At 36.7% G+C, this 17587-nt stretch overlaps 2 protein-coding genes across 2 annotated transcripts in view; one reads left to right on the top strand and one right to left on the bottom strand.

Annotated features, from left to right (window-relative positions):
• Window positions 1-314: 314 nt before the first annotated feature.
• LOC140155698 (amine oxidase [flavin-containing] B-like) overlaps window positions 315-17587 on the bottom strand; it is a 48783-nt gene continuing 31510 nt past the window's right edge. The window contains 10 exon segments of the mRNA XM_072178630.1: window positions 315-529; window positions 1447-1509; window positions 1922-2033; window positions 5298-5395; window positions 6630-6687; window positions 7418-7471; window positions 7913-8009; window positions 9019-9147; window positions 9150-9177; window positions 12486-12638. Of these exon segments, the coding sequence (XP_072034731.1) occupies window positions 389-529; window positions 1447-1509; window positions 1922-2033; window positions 5298-5395; window positions 6630-6687; window positions 7418-7471; window positions 7913-8009; window positions 9019-9147; window positions 9150-9177; window positions 12486-12638 (933 nt within the window). The 3' untranslated portion in view covers window positions 315-388.
• Window positions 14010-14824, top strand: LOC140154099 (putative nuclease HARBI1). Its single transcript, XM_072176708.1, is given in 3 exon segments — window positions 14010-14295; window positions 14298-14592; window positions 14594-14824. Coding segments are annotated over 3 exon segments (753 nt in total). The 3' UTR covers window positions 14766-14824.

Below are 17587 nucleotides of genomic sequence, written 5' to 3'. Positions count from 1 at the left end.
ATTTACATTGCTACTGGTAAATGTCTGTAACTACAATATATAACTTTTATTCATATGATCATATCATATACTACAGATCTAAATACATAATTTCCATACAATCAACTCTATACCTAGTCTTTGAATAGACCATAGTCAGTGGCGGTGCCACGGGGGGCATGAGGGGGAAAATGCCCCAGTCAGAACTCTTGCCCCCCCTGTTTCCCCCAGTAAAAACCCAAAGTTACGAAAATTTCCACTTTTTGCAGTTTTTTTTTGCAAAATTTGTTGATTTTGCCCCCCCTGAAATTCACTTTTCCCCCTCCATACCCCCGAATAAAATTCCTGGCGCCACCACTGACCATAGTATGTACAATCATCCTGACAACATATATTTTGAGCATAAATCCTATGTCCTCTGATACCTTTTCCAGGTGCAGAAGGCTCCTGCTGCTACAACAGTGGCCAGTCTAAAGAACTTGAGCAAACCTGGAACAGATGGTGCGTACAGCTCATAAAATGACTTCAGGAATGGACGGGCTACACAATCCTGGAAAAATAAAGACATAATGAAGAAAATATGGTGAATCTGTTGGTTTGACAACAAAATATCAATGACTTCATAAACATGACAGGAATACAAAGCTCACTTTCAATGCATTTAAAATGGAATGGGTGCTATCCTCAAATTCCTCATTACCTTTTCCTGAATCTGTGGGTAAATACTGCCCTCAAAGTATGCATAATTATGATATTGATGCCAGCTAGGATTTCACACTACATGTATATAGCACAGCTCCAGGGGAGAGTTGACCAACCACCCTGATGAAAATCTGTCATTTTGGCCCCTGCCCTATGCAGTTGTTGAACTGTTTCTTTGAAACTTTTATGTTTACATAGGGGAACTATACATTGTTTGGCTTATAATTGACAAAAATGATTCAGTTTTGGTTACTGCAAGCATCAATAAAGTCAAAACTAAACACATAAATTTATTACGCATAAAGTGCCTGCCAGTCACACATTATGCAAATTGTAACTACATGTATATCGCGGGTATATCGGAGGTGCTGCATGTACTCCATTCTATTAATGATTCCATTAATCCACAATATTATGCCTATAGAGGTACATGCAGGTAGCATTGTCAACGCCGCCATCTTGTGGGTAGGATCCTAGCCTTGTAGCTAGGATCACCGCGTTGACGCTTGACTGAAGAGGTGTGTCACACGCTGTGACTTCTGCGTAATCGGGGGCGTAATGTCTAAAGCATGACATGCAGAATGGCAGTACCCACAAGATGGCGAATCCTGTGGAAAAGGTTGATAGCCTCTATCTATTGTATTAAATAGATGCGACTATTTTGTTTGTCAGTTTGATGACTTAGTTGGGTCCCTGTTCCTCAAAATGGACTTGCCCCCTGACAAAAATCCTAGCTACCTCAAAGATAATAATAATTGTACTTACCCGAGATGGAGGCTCATCTTGCCAGATTTCACTCTCTGAAATCTTGCCCATTTTGTGAAGTGTCTGAAAATGCATCAACAACAATGATGATGATGATAACAAACATAATGATAATAGGCCTAATAAATAATAATAATAAATATAAATAATAAAGAGTAATAATAACAATCTTTTTCATGTATCTCACATCCAATAATAATATGTGACACGATCTGGTCCATGGGGGCCAAAGGCGGCAAATTTGAAACTGAGATAAAGGTAAAAATATGGAGTAAAAAACAATAAAATAAGAAAATAGACATCAAAAAACTTCATCACTTTAGAACCAAGAATGCTAGACCTTTGGTGTTTTCAGTAAATGATAACCTATTGTATGTACAATGTAATAATTACAGTAACTCAATTTTCAAAAATGCCTCCTTTGGCCCCCATGGACCAGACCGTGTCACATATATAATAGAATGTATTGTCTCACCTCCCTTGCAGCTCTTTCCCCTGCCTGTATACCGCCCTCCATATATCCAGCCCATTTAGTGGCCGTCTCAGTGCCTGCAAAATGGATGCGTCCACATGGCTTGCGCAGCTCCCTGAATGAAATGAAGAGAATCAACTTGTCATGTTTGCTATCTAATATCAAAAACAGTTTTGGATTTCAATTTTGGGCCGGATATATAAGGGCAAATGTGAATATTGACCTGGGTCTTATGAGTAGTGTCACCCCCGGTGGGAAATTATTTTTTGCCTATTTTTGATACCACTCAGGGGGTCATACCTTCTGGGCAGTTTGAGTATGAAAAGGACCCATATGAATATTGATCCAGTAAGATGAGTGTCACCCCTGGCCCTGGGCAGGAAAATATTTTTATTATATTCTTTACTTTTTTCTCTTTCATTTGACACCACCCGGGTGGTTATACCTTCTTGGCATTTGGAGATATACCCATTTTAGACCAAAAAGCGAGGAATGACTCATATCCCGGAATTTATCTATACATTATTTTTTAAAAGGTTTCCATGACATTGTGTCACAATTCATATGAAGAAACTTGAATAATTTCCTTTGTGTTTTTGCAGATTCAATGACACATGAATTCTGTATAGCTAACAATTAAGTTCATTACGCCTACTGGAAGATATAAGACTATTCAAATTTAGTTACAATAATAAAAATATGGAATTACTTCCTTCTCAGTCATCAAATTCATAGATTTGGGCCAAGGATTATAGACCTAAGCAAACATGCAAACATATCAATTAATTTACACAGTTTACAAAATTAATTCAGACAAAATAGGTAGAAAATTAAATTATTTTTAATTCAAAATTGTCTGGAAATGCTTTTAATTGTGCACTCTGAAAATAAAAATGTGCAGCCTGTGCAGTTTTTTATTGGTTATTTCTAGCCCGATAAGTTAGATTGCATACCCCTGCTTTATATTGATGAGGATGACACTCTCATCATGAATGACATTAAATGTATTCACAATATTTTGACATATAAAGAGGGATGGTTTATTTGCGCACATTTTGATACCCCATTTGTCCAATGTCGAACAGTAAGTGTTTTTCGAGAAAAATACCTGAATTTAAAAGTTGCAGTTTACAGCGATCAATGATATCTTACGCAAGCATTGTTGCATGTAAAACCCGCCATTATCTCCACGCTTATTAATAATTCAAATTAAATCAATACAAATAATAACTGCAACTTTAATATTCAGGGTTTTTCTTTCAAAAATACTAATGTATAATACTGTGTTGTTAATATTGAGCGTGGTATCAAAATCCATGTTAATAAACCAGCCATTTTGGTACATGTATGCACAGTTCTGAGGCTAAAGGTGTATTTATAACGGTTGCGCTACTTTTTGTGAAGTCATAATATCAATCCATGATGTTAAGAGTCCGGCCTGATCCAGGGAGTTGATCAGAGTATATAGGGTGCAAAAGCCCCTTAGCGACAACCCTAGAAATACTACAATTTCGAAATTTCACACTTAGGGGGAGACAGGTTCAACCTCCTAATCGATTGCAAAAATTTAGAAAATCCCATAGGAAAATTGCCAAAAAATGGCTTATGACCCCCCCCCCATCATGTTTGGTGCCCCCAATATGATGACCCATGCTACGCCACTGGATATTATCAATTAACTTTTTTGCTTTTTTCCAAGCTTATATGCCAGCCAGTTACCATGGTTACAATAATTTTAATAACACCAGAGATGAGAATCTTAGCAACCACAGTACCATGCTCTCCTTTTGCTGTACAGGTAATCAGACTCTTATACCAGACTCCTTTTCAGAGTGGGCATGGATGGGGTGGCAAGGTAGAAAATCTGAAAATTTGCCATCATCACATTTACAATCTTTGGTTCGACCACTACACACAAAGAGTTCATCTTCTTCACTGTTTTGGAGCATAATACGAGGGTTGGTCAATAATATCCCGCAACCATTATTTATCTCCGCTCATGCATGACTTAGATGACTGTTACTTACGATCAATAAAGTTTGTACTTTTGTCTTTCAAAACGCACAACAATTAGTATCAGAGTACCTTTAATTACGTAATCTCATTTGCATAAAGTCATTGCTATATGTACACTGACAATTGTCAACATTGGCGAGAAATTTGAATTGGCTTTGAGGAACGTGTAATAAAAAGAAGCAGAAGTAAGGACCAAAGCAGTTTACAAGCCTTATTTTTGGTATGAGGTAATCTGAGTATATTCGATTGATAATTGCGAAAGAAGAAATGTATCCGTCAACAGATGAGGAAAGGGACCATCTTTGAACTTCACCAAAAATAGGCCTATAACAACAAGCAAAAATGGTGTGAAAATCGCGAAAAAGAGCCCACACGGCAGAAGAAAGAATCCAAATTATCTCCAAAATAAAACAAAACCAAATATGGTTATTGGTATGGTATTAGAGATCATAGTCAGGACAATAGAATTTGTTGCAACAAAAATAGAAATATGCGCATGCATTGATGGTATGCATGATTGAAAGTACCAAAAATGTATGAAAAAAGTAAAAATTCATCAACAACGCGCTAAAAATATGACTAATACAAGGTTTGCGGAACAGTAGCTGTGTGAGTGAATTGCTATACCAAGTCTAATGCTAAAATTAGACACACCTTTCGAAATTCAAATTTCTTATTCAATCCAGAGCCTCTCTATGGTGTGCTACTTTAATTACAAAAACAAGACCTTTTGAAATTAAGGGTTCATTAAGAAAGAAATGTTTATGGTATTACCACTGGGACCTCCCTTTTTTGTAATCAGTAGATACCCAATCAAACCAGGTACCATTGGTTAAATTTTGTCATCGATTAATCTTTCTATCTCTTATTATGTAAAGAACAATGGGTGATAAAGCCTACTCAAAATTGGAGATATTCAACACGATTTCTTTTCTTTAATAAAAATGGTATATGTCTAAAAAGAGTCCAGCATCATGCCTATGTTATCGGTTTATAAAGCTGCAAAAACCGTGCCAGATTCTATACTTTTATTCTCGAGATATTTGGAATTATGTAACAATACCTCAATTTGGCACGAGATTTTCTTGACTACTTTTCACCATAAATCAGGCAGTGCCCATATGCTATTGTGTTTATGCTAATGTCATTACGTAATCAAGCATTCAGCATCGCTAATACATATTCGCTTTTGAAAGACAAAAGTACAAACTTGAATTTAGCGTAAGTAACAGCCATCCAAGTCATGCATGAGCGGAGATACACCATAGTTGCGGGAACTTATTGACCAGCCCTCGTAAAGGAGAATGAAAGCAATGCAAACCAATTGTAAGACACCCACCCTGACTCAGTACTATTATCTTACTTTCCAAGTTCTGTGAGTACACCAGGAGGGAATGTAGACGTGTAACAGCCTCCAGAATACTGCTCTTCCATCCAATTCTTCTCTACGTAGTTAATTGGCTGAAAGAATCAATAAATGAATTATAAAAATTAAATGAGAACATGGTGAACTGTGATTTTAGCAGGGTTGTAGCTACAGTGGGCGGTGGTGGGAGGCAGAGCCGACCACTCAGTTTTGGATACCACCACTCAGCTGCAATTTTGGCATTGGAGCCCACCACTCAGAGTACAAAATTGCACAATTTTGTTGAATTAGTCAAGAATTTGATCAATTTTGACAACAAATGGCCAAATATGCAAGATTTTCATCAAATGCCATCTCGGGTCATTGCAGATGTACAGTAATGTTAGATGGTACATGATTTATACCTCACTATAAACAGCAAGTTTCTGTATACATACAAGGAATATCATACACAATGTACTCAAAACTCAGTATATTCACTATAAACACACTGATTGATTCAATGCAGGTAGGTTGAAATTGATAAAATGATGAGGTTTCCTTTTCATCTTCATGAAAATTGTAAGCATTCTTATGTAACTGACACATAAAATGGAGTAACTTTATGCATTAACTCTCTTTTTGTTTGGCACCAAAAAAGCCTTCACCAATGTCAAGTTAACATAAAAATGTTAATCATCAGAATGCAAAAAATGGATAAAAACTCTGCAAAGTTGCATAAAATACCCACAGTGCCTACAATTTCAATATCTATAAAAATGTTAATCAGAAAAGAATATGTTTCGAGTTATTTAGAAGGGTAGGTTTTTATTTAAAACATAAATCTGTTTGACTTGTCATTATTTTTACTTAGCTACAGCATGATGAAAGTACACACCTGGCTCACTAATGTCAAATAATGTTTTTTAATGTTAAAAAAAATGTTAATCAGAATGCCAGAATGAATATAAACTCTGCAAAGTTGCCAACAATTTCTCTGTTTGACCATTTACTGAATGAATAGCCATTTCATTAGAGGTTTCTCTGTTTGGCCTAAACAGGCCTACTTATTGAATAGCCCACATATGTGACATGATCAAGGGAAATGAGTCACATGTCGACCCTGGTCGAAAATGAGTTTTACAAATGTTTCTAAAGAAGACATCTAGAGCTTTCAGAAACTGAAAACCCAGTGTTGATACAACTTCGCAAAGAAAAGTTACGTCAATTTATCAATTGCTAAAAACAATATAAAACAAAAGAATTTGAACACTGTTTTTGCCAATATCTCAAAAACAATATTAGCGACATCCGACTCATTTCCCTTGATCGTGGCACATGTATACTTACATGCATTGCTTCCTCTGCTTGGAATGCTGTCCTGTATGCATCGCACAGTCTGTCCTTCCTGTCAAAATAGGTTCACAAGTAAGTTATTGCACCCATCAATGTACGAATGAATGAATGAATGAATGAATGAATGATTCATAAATCAATCAAACAATCAATGAACAAACCAAGGATCCAAGAAACAAAAGCAAACAAACAAACAAATGAATGAATGAATAAATGATTGATTTATAAATCAATCAAATCGACATATAAACCTTAGGTAGGCTACTTTTTCTTTTAAGAAAATATTGAACTTTTTCCTGACCCCAGACCAACCTTCAATGTCAAGCATAGGTTAAAAGAGTCATTACAGTACATTTGGTTTCCTGGAGGTAGTGATGTCAGTATGTGCTACAGTGGGTGTAGTATCAAATCACATGCATTGGTTGACTCAAAGAACTGGCATGTTTGCAAGCACGATCAAACACATGCATTTTTTTCCTTGACAAAGTACTGACATCACTGCCTACATAATTATACAGGAAGCCAAGTGGACTATAGGAGATCACAGATGTAGAGCCACATCTGGGAGGCTCTACATTTACAAATGGCATTCAGTTAAAGATTTTTGACAGATTTTGGTGATTGTTTAAATAGGGCCATTTGAAAAAAACCCTGACCAAATCTACTTGAGCATGGGTTTTTTTTGTTGCCTTACCCAACCATTTTCATTCACCAAAAAAACCGTTTTTTGCAAAGTCTATCAGCATGCAGATTTGTAGAGTGTGGAGCCTGAGTGTACTTACCGCTCATCTTTACTCAAACTACAAAACTGTTTGGCCTTGTCAGCAGCAACAAAACTGTAAAAGTACAAAATATGACTGGATTTAGTCTAAGTGTTATTTTGAATTCATTTTATATTTTGTTCTTTTAAAACACAATTTTACAAACCTTAAATACACATTGTAATATTTGTTCAGGAGGATGTACTCAATGTTTTTTATAATTCTGTTTTTTACTTTAGTAAACTAACATACCCTGCAAAAATCAAGGCTTTAGACGCTGTAGTTGTGACAAAATCTGAGATTCTGAATAAAGCGATGTCATTTAAACATCATAAAGTTGGAGGACATCTCCCATTCACCCGTGTGTGGTGAACATGGTGTTTTGGGGGCTGAAATGGAAGATGCACAGCTAGGGCAATTTTGGGGGCCCTAAATTGTGGGGCCCTGGGCCCAGGCCCATCTGGCCCAATGATAAATCCGACCCTGCAAATGCACCCATGCCCACACATTGTTTACCAGATAAGTGCAGGGTGACTTCCATCTGGCTTTGTGTCATCCAGAGCATACACCAGTGGACATTCAGGATCAACTGCCAAAATAGAACCACAGTAATCTGAAATAAAGTTATATAAACTTTAATGTAATAGCAATGAAATCTTGTGCAAGAACTGTGTTATGAATTGTGACAAAATGACTTTTACATGTTATTGCATGAGTCTGAAATCCAGACTTTATCATCAATTGTAACATCAGGCAAATAAGAGTTATGACTAGGGGACATGTCTACTTGCATTTTGGGTTGTATGTCCTAGTCGACTTTAGTCATAGTCAGAACTATTAGCGGTAGTCACAAATTCAACTATAAGCATGTGGCTAAATATATCCAATACACATTGTTCCACGACCATGTTGATAATGTTGAAATTGCCTATATATTATGTTAATGAATTTTGTGTGTGTTTCAATAATCATTGTGTAGCTTGTGCCTTCTGTTCTCTTGTAACTTCTTAACATAGTTATTTAAATTTCATGGATTTTGGGCATTATACCTATAATCTGAGACTGAATCATTAAACTAGTTTGCATCTGACGTCACTGTCAAACTCAGAAACAATGTGTGTTTATTGATTGTTGTGATGATTGAAATTTCTGAACGCAGAGGTAAAACAGCATGCCATGGTTAATTTTGCACCTTCAAACATACAAACCATCTGGAAGTTAGATCTTAGTAATAACAACCTTCTTTCTGAAACGTTTTGCTTTGCAAACGTACTATCATTTCTCACCCTTTTCTGTAATTCCTTTTCTCCGATAAAGGCACCAGATGTCTCAACCTTCCTTTTATGCACTACTAACTAATCATGGGCTGAGGGAATTGTTCGTCAGATGCGAACCAGTATTTTTTATCGCTGGCTCTGAATAAAGCGAAGTTATCTTGAGTTTTTCATTCAAATGTTCACCTCGAAGGAGCCAAATAGTCATCATAATCATAACATTACAACCATTTAGTCCATTATAGAAATTCCTTTGTTCATAATTGCTGAATAAAATCATGTAACTCATTTAATCTGTGGTACCAATTTTTAAAAATATTAAATTAAGACTAGTCTTACATTACTTACCCTTTTCTTTCCAAAATTGCTTGCTATAGTACAACATGCACTTTATGACAGACCCAACTGGACAACGTACGACCAACTGGTTACGTCTAGGTGGAAGTGGTGGTTCAAAATGCATACGCATGGACATAGAGGCGCTGTAGCAATGATGACATATCTTGCCTTAATAATAACAATGAGAATCAAATGCATCAAAATATGTCACATAGACATGAACCATCGTGACATCATTAATGTACATTAGTGGTGGTGCCACTGTCTATGGGGGAATTTACCCCATGCAGCTGTGTATGGGAGAATTGACCCCATGCAGCTGTGTATGGGGGAATTGACCCCATGCAACTGTGTATGGGGGAATTGACCCCATGCAGCTGTGTATGGGGGAATTGACCCCATGCAGCTGTGTATGGGGGAATTGACCCCATGCAGCTGTGTATGGGGAATTGACCCCATGCAACTGTGTATGGGGGAATTGACCCCATGCAGCTGTGTATGGGGGAATTGACCCCATGCAACTGGGGCTCCCTGTTTTCCCTGCTCCCAGTCAGAACAAAAAATATTACCAAAAGTCCCAACTATCCCCACCAGATTTTATTTCCCCCCTACGAGTCCCTGGAATGTGCAACATTTTATACGGTTTGCCAATTAGGTTTCCAAAGGTGGGGGGCAGGGGCAATTCTGGCACACTATTTTGAAATTTTACACCCCCTTAATTCATTATTATTTCACATCCCCTTATAATGTTGAATGGATAATATTTTGAATGGATGAAATAAAACTGAAACTGAATGTGACCTCCATGCAGGTGCCATTTTTATTTGAACAATTTGGCCCTTAAGATGGCACTACACCCCCTGATAAATTTTGTGACTAATTTTGCATTTTTTTCAAAAAATAACTGGTAACAAAAGTTATGTATATCATGCATAGGGGCAAGGAATCCAATTACTTCACTGAAATTTCAGTGATTCAAGACAAGTGGTTCATTATATATGTTAAGAAATGAGGTACATTTTAGCGGTACCTCTGTTCTTATCATAAATATTGTACCGCTTGTCTTGAGTCACTGAAATTCCAGTGTAGTAACTGGATTCCTTACCCCTATGATAAACATAACTTTTGTTACCACCTATGCGAAAAAGGCATGGTTGAACTATGGTTAACCATGGTCAACCATGGTTCAACCATGGGTTTGACCATGGTCAAACCATGGTCAACCATGCTTTTGAAAAATGGCACCACGGCCAGAGACCATGGTCAACCATGGTTAACCTTTTGACCATGGTCTATCTAAAGTGACCATGGTCAACCATGGTTAAAACTTAGCATGTTTGACCATGGTTGAACCATTGTCAACCATAGTTCAACAACCAGGGTTTTGACCATGGTCAACCATGTTTTTGACCATGGTCAACCATGTTTTCGACCATGGTCAACCATGTTTTTGACCATGGTCAACCATGGTCAACCATGTTTTTGAAAAATGGCACCACGGCCAGAGACCATGGTCAACCATGGTCTATCTAAAGTGACCATGGTCAACCATGGTCAAAAATTTGCATGTTTGACCATGGTTAAGAAACAATAGCAATCAAGGAAGAAACAATAGAAAGAAACAATAGCAATCAAGCTTAAACTTCAAATTAGCACCCGATAGAGGGCAGGGCCTGAAGAATGTGGGAAATTATGGGGTAAATATTTAACGGAATAAACTGCATAATCATATTATTTAGATTTGTTCCGTTAAAAATCTTATTTTAACTTATCAAATTACTAGTTTTTATATTCTATGGTGTCAAATATTTATTCACAACGTTGTAAATACGCATTAAATACGATTAATAACAACAGAGGGCGCTTTTTCTCATTCACTACCCAGAGTCAACCATGGTCAGGTGAGGTGATGACCATGGCTGACAATGCTCAGCCATGCTAAAGCATGGTCGACCATGGTATACTTAAAAGTGACCATGGTTGACCATGGTCAAGTGAGGTGATGAACATGGCTGACCATGCTCACCCATGATAAAGCATGGTTGACCATGGTATACTTAAAAGTGACCATGGTCAACCATGGTCAAGTGAGGTGAAGACCGTGGCTGACCATGCTCGGCCATGCTAAAGCATGGTCGGCCATGGTATACCATGGTGACCATGGTCAAGCCACCATGGCTGATCATCGCTGACCATAGTTAACCATGGTCAACCATGTTTTGACCATGCTAGCACGGTTGACATTTCGCCTAGGCTGAGTGTGTTATTATTTTTTGAGAAAAATGCAAAAATAGTCACAAATTTATCAAGGGGTGTAGTACCACTTTAATGCAATGATTTTTACATATGACACAACTTTCATACACACCAGGAAAGGATATAACATGCTCAAATTGCTTTTGAGCAAATAAATTCCCATGCTGTATAGGTTTTGTGCATATTTTCAAAGCTTTTTGACTTGTGTACCGGGGTGTACGGTGTATGTGTATGTGTCAAATACCTCATATCCTCATGTTTATCTCTTTGCGGTGTGTGTAGTAACTCTTTACTCCCTGATGGTAAAGTGTTCCATCTTGCCCACAGGACTCCCAAAATATAATGTGTGTAGGCTTAGGGGTACCGGGTGTGTATCTATATATGTACATTTGTCAACATATACATGTACCTCTTTGTAGTCTAGTAACTCTTATGCTTGTGGTTTCAAACTTTCTGCCGCTGAGCGTGTGATGCTTCATCATTTCGCTTGTACTTTTCTGCAAGCGGAGCGACACACCACTGAGTGACAGCAGATGACTATGAAAGGCAATGTTGCCACTCAGCACTGCCAAGTTTTGTTTCCTGTTCTCATATGTCAGAGCGGCGCTGCTCCCGAGTTGACTTGAATTCAACTCTTAGCGATCTGCTGATTTGTACAAAGCAGTGGAGTGATCTATCAGCTTGCCACTGGTCACTGCATGCTAGCATATCTGGTGCAATGCATGCGCAGTGAAGCAAAGTCGTCATCAGAGCGGCAAAGCAGCAGGAATGCATGAAACCAGGATTACTCCCCAATCATAATCGTTTTCTATTTTACCCACAAGACTCCCATAATGGGGTGTGGGGGTGTGTATGCTTGGTGTTGGGGTGCGTCTGTAAATACCTCCAAACGAGGACCTACATAAGGATACACACATGACAAATGAGGACACACCTCCGACCGTGGATGTCCTCTGTCTGTTGGATATAACAAGGACATCGCAAATAACGGAAAAATGCATTTAAAACATGTCCACCTGTTGGGGGGGGGGGTATAGGACGGGCCACGTTTGGATAGTAAGTGGTCTGGTGTGTGGGGGTGTGTGTGTGTGAGGTCCACGGTATGTCGATTAAGAACGGGTATGTGAGTCCTCGGTTAGATAGTATTAAATCATATGCAGAATGAGGTCCTCGTTTGGAGGTATTTATAAGTGGGTGTGTATGCGCATGTGTTAACATACCTCAAATTCATCACCTTGTAGTGTAGTAACTCTGACTCCCTGATCGTCTTGTACTATTTTGCCCACAGGACTCTCATAATGCACTTTTTCATTACCAATCTTTTCTGCAATCTTGATACTGATCTGCTGTGAGCCACCAATGAATTTTCTTTCCTGCCAAACAAATTCAAATCAGGTGATCGGTTTATTTAACAGAAACAGTGGAAACACAAAGATGTGTTCCAATAGTGTTAAAATTTGCACTTTTTTTTCTATGTAGGTGATTCATGTTCAAACATGTAATAAGAAGAAATAAAATTTCGTTTTAAATCAAGATTAAAATTTGCCTATACATTAAAATAAATTTGAATAAAGTATAAAATGCATCACTAAACATATCAGTGGAGTACTTACCGTGATTGCCTTCTGTATACTAGGGCCCACTTAACTTAAGGACAGAGCCCCGGAAGCACTGTGGTTTTTAGTCTTTGAAAACATTTTAAAGCCATAATGTTTGATTTGCTCTACAATGATGCCCTCAATTTTTTTCTTGAATGGCTACTTTTTCCCAACTATTTAAAAATACCATGTGAAAGACCAAGCTTGAAGTGCTTTAATTGCTGTAAAATTTAAGTTGTTTTGATATTAAATCCGGAGATCTCTGGTTATATTCAGAGTTCACCGATGTAACACATCTCCGGAATATCAGCTCATGTGTAAATATATCATTCAATCAGTGACATATAAACCATCGCTATTCATCTTGCATCTTATTTAAACGCCTCAGCTGCATGAAGCTCTGCTCGATAATACATGTAATACGATCACAAGATCATGCATTGTAATTTATGTGCTATAATTTATTTATTGATTATTAATATTATTTATATTATTGTAGGCGCTGGAATGAAATAGCAATTTTCTTTGTTTTACATCATTTGTTTGGCTCGAAATTAAAAGGGGACATACAATGTGATCAGTGAAAACACACATTTAAATAGGAATCTATTCTTTATGCAAACCACACATTATTACTTTAAAGGTGCTGTGGAAGGGTTCTCATTTGATGCAATTTCCTCCAAAGGCTCTCAGTGAGTGAAGCTATTGTTTCAATTACAGCCTACAATATCATTAATGTAATTACCTTGCAATGCATTTCTCAAAAATGCAGGTAATGTAGAATTTAGATAAATAACACCTTTACTACCAGTTGATACCCTTTATGCAGTACAGGGGCCTATTTCACTAACGTCTTGCGATCATCGCTAAGACCCAAATTGATCGCTAAACCACAAATCCGTCGCAATTTTGCGACCGATTTTACAAATTGGTTTCACTAACACTTTGCGATGATTTTTGTCATCGCAAAGTTTGAAATAGCGATGGATTGTTTATGCGATGACTACTTTGTAGTCGTTGGGTAATCGCAAAGGTAGGTAAATTGATCGCTAAGTGTATCACATGTTAAATTTCGCACCATTTTATTTTTTAGCTTTTGTTTACAATCCGTTATCTTGCTCTAAGTCGGAGGATTTTTTCGTTTTAATGGCGGCTCATCTACTTTATATTAACAATGCAAGGGCTTTTACGGAGGAGAGGGTTTTCAGGGACAGAACGAATCCATTGGATAGTTATCATGACAAGAAAATGCACAAATATTACAGATTTACACGACGGGGTGTTATGCATGTCATCGATTTGCTAGAGCCACAGCTTCGACCCGCAACATCCAGGAGTCACTCCATTGATGCAACAACGCAGATCTTCGTCGCCCTGAGGTTTTATGCCACAGGGTGCTTCTACACCACCACATCTGAACATCATGGAGTGTCCGGGCGAGTGCTTGCAGGATTGTTCATCGGGTTACCAACGCAATCATCAACATCAAAGATGAACATGTCCAGTGGCCGACAACAGCAGCAGAAATAGGGCAGAAACAGTGGGACTTCTACACCCTTTGCGGTTTCCCAGGCGTCATCGGAGCAGTTGACGGCACGCATGTCTCTCTCGACAGTTGCCCGTATGGACCAAACGAACATGTATATGTAAACCGGCATGGCGCCCACAGCATCAATGTTCAGTTGGTTTGTGATGCTAACTACAAGATCCTGAATGTAATCTCCAGATGGCGGGATCCACCCACGATTCCGCATCCTGCAGAATAGCGCCATTTGGGAGATGATGGAGAGAGGTCGTCTAGAAGGGTGTCTCCTTGGAGACTCTGGGTATCCACAACGCAGGTGGTTGATGACACCAGTGAGGACTCCAATCAACGATGGCCAGCGAGCATATAATGAGTAAGAACAATTTTAATGCTTTGAATATAAATAGGGCCTACTAATTAGGCTATCATGGCTATAGGCCTACCGTGCCCAGCAAACATTAAACTGATTTCAACATCATTCGCAAAAGGTTAGAAAAGGTTGCCGGAAACTGTTTAAATGTCGGGTTAGGCTATAGGCCTATGCCTATAAAAAGTATATATAAAACGTTTACATAACATTAAAAACATTTTTGATTAACTTAATAAAACATTCAAACAGAGGCCTAATGTTATATTAATATGATGACAAAATATTTGGTAAAAATGTTTGCAAAAATACTTACAATAATATTTTTGAAATCATCTTCATAATATTGTTGCAGTGAGGTTTCGTACAAAACGTTTTATAACGTTTTCATGACCTTTATAATAACCCGACATTTAATGTTATTAAAATGCTTTTACCAAAATCAAAACCCAAAAGGTAACCTGTTTAAAATGTTTTAAAAACGTTTTGTGTTTGCTGGGTAGTCCTACTAATTAATAAATAGCTTATTCAAATAATAGTTTCGACAATTCTTATGCGTGCAGGACTTACGTCATTTGGTAGGCCTATAATTATAGTAGGCCTAATAGGACCCATAGGTATTATCCCGGGTATTTATATTAAACATGTTGCAGGAAAACGATCACCAAATTATGATAATCACGGTTCACTGCAGCATCATGGCATGCAGGCCTAAAATATTCGCAGTGAAATCAATAGGTCTATAAAACCATATACTGTTAGTTCATCTTTGTATGCGTTCACGTAGGGCCTACCTAGGGGCACCCACCCAATAGTAATAACTTTATGTTATGTTAAGTATTTGTCATACTGACTGGCATCTAGATTCCATAAAGAAATCCGTTCCCTGTCATTCTGATCGTGGCCTCGTGTCGCGCCCTCGTTCCAGTATTCCAACATCGCCGACGCCTCTTGAGACTTTTCCACAATCTCAAAACTTTCATCCAATGAACGAAATTGAAGCAAAGTCTAATTAAAATAACTTTTGGCTTTACACTTGACACAAGAGGGCATAATACTGCGATTCTGGAAATAATGCCCCGCTATTTCTGTTCAAGTTTTTATATAATAATTAGTGATTATTATTATTATTTTTATAATTATTATTATTATTAGTGTTATTATTATTATTATTATTATCATTATAATAAGTATGATTATTATTATTATTATGATTTTAAGTATGATTATTATTATTATTATGATTATTAATGATGATGATGATGATTATAATTATTATTATCATTATGATTATGATTATTAGTGATCAATATTATTATTAGTGATTATTATTATTAGTGATCATTATTATCATGTTGATGATGATTAGACCACATAAAATTAAAAATTCGTTTCACGTCCCCACGTTTTTAAAAATTGAGGGAGTGGGTTTTTGTTGTTGCCAATTGGCATTGATATGAAACATTTAAGTAAAGATTGACATTGTTATATCCTGAGTATCAAAGTATTAAGGGATCTAAAATGAGCGTTTATCGGGTTTCGACAGTATTTTTGTGGGACATGAGAGCACCTCAGACCTATCGAATTGCATTCTGAATACTGAAGCATGTCTTTCTGATATCAAATAATTTTCATTTTTGAAAATCACAATATAATACAAATTTTATGACAAATTATAAAAATTTGATATTTTTCAAATTTTGATATATAACAGTCCTCGAAGTAAATTATATAAATCTAATGATATATTCTTAAAGTGTATGTAGCAGGGAGGAAAAGCCGACGGTCAATGGAAAATTTTGACCTTTCATATTGAAGATATGGATTTTTTTCCCCAAAAGACCAAATTTTTTTTGGTGTTTTGGGAAAAAAAATCCATATCTTCAATACGAAAGGTCAAACTTTTCAATTGATCGTCGGCTTTTCATCCCCCTACATACACTTTAAGTATAAATCATCAGATTTACAAAGTTTACTTCAAGTACTGTTAAATATCAAAAATATCAATTTTTAATGATTTGCCATAAAATGTGTATTAAATTGCGAATTTCAAAAATATGTCTGATGTGCTCTAATGTCCCAAAATAAATACTGTCCAAACGTTCATACCCCAGCCCTTAAAGTTGTGATTTAAAGTGAGGAGAGTTGAGGACATGGAAGTATGGAATTAAATTTTTTGTATATATGGCTAAGCAGTATAATAATGATAATAATAATTTTGGTGGACCCTCAAGTACCCTAGTTCCCCAAGTACTCTAGGATCCCCAAATTTTTCGGGTAAAATTCATAATTTTCCTTTAAAATTCACAATTTTCAGTAAAATCATTATTTTCAGGTAAAATTTATGATTTTCAAGTAAAATTCATAATTTTCATGTAGAATTAATGATTTTCAGGTAAAATACATAATTTTCAGGTGAAATTCATAATTTTCAGGTAAAATTCATAATTTTCAGGTAAAATTCATAACTTTCAGGTAAAATTCATAACTTTCAGGTAAAATTCATAACTTCCAGGTAAAATTAAAAATTTTCAGTTAAAAATTTCAGGTAAAAATATGAATTTTTTGGGGAAAATTAGGCCTATAAATTTTCAGGTAATTTTAATTAATAATTTTGATGGACCCCAAGTACCCTAGTGACCCAAGTACTCTAGGATCCCCAAAATTTGCAGGTAAAATTCATAATTTTCATTTAAAATTCAAAATTTTCAGCAAAATTCACAATTTTCAGGTAAAATTCATAATTCTCAAGTCAAATTCATAATTTTCAGTTACAATGATATATATTTTCAGGTAAAATTATGCATTTTTGGGAAACAATTTTCCAGTAAA

This window comes from Amphiura filiformis, chromosome 6 (genome assembly GCF_039555335.1).
Source record: "Amphiura filiformis chromosome 6, Afil_fr2py, whole genome shotgun sequence".
NCBI classification, from domain to species: domain Eukaryota; kingdom Metazoa; phylum Echinodermata; class Ophiuroidea; order Amphilepidida; family Amphiuridae; genus Amphiura; species Amphiura filiformis.
This window is presented reverse-complemented; position numbering and strand designations above follow the sequence as displayed.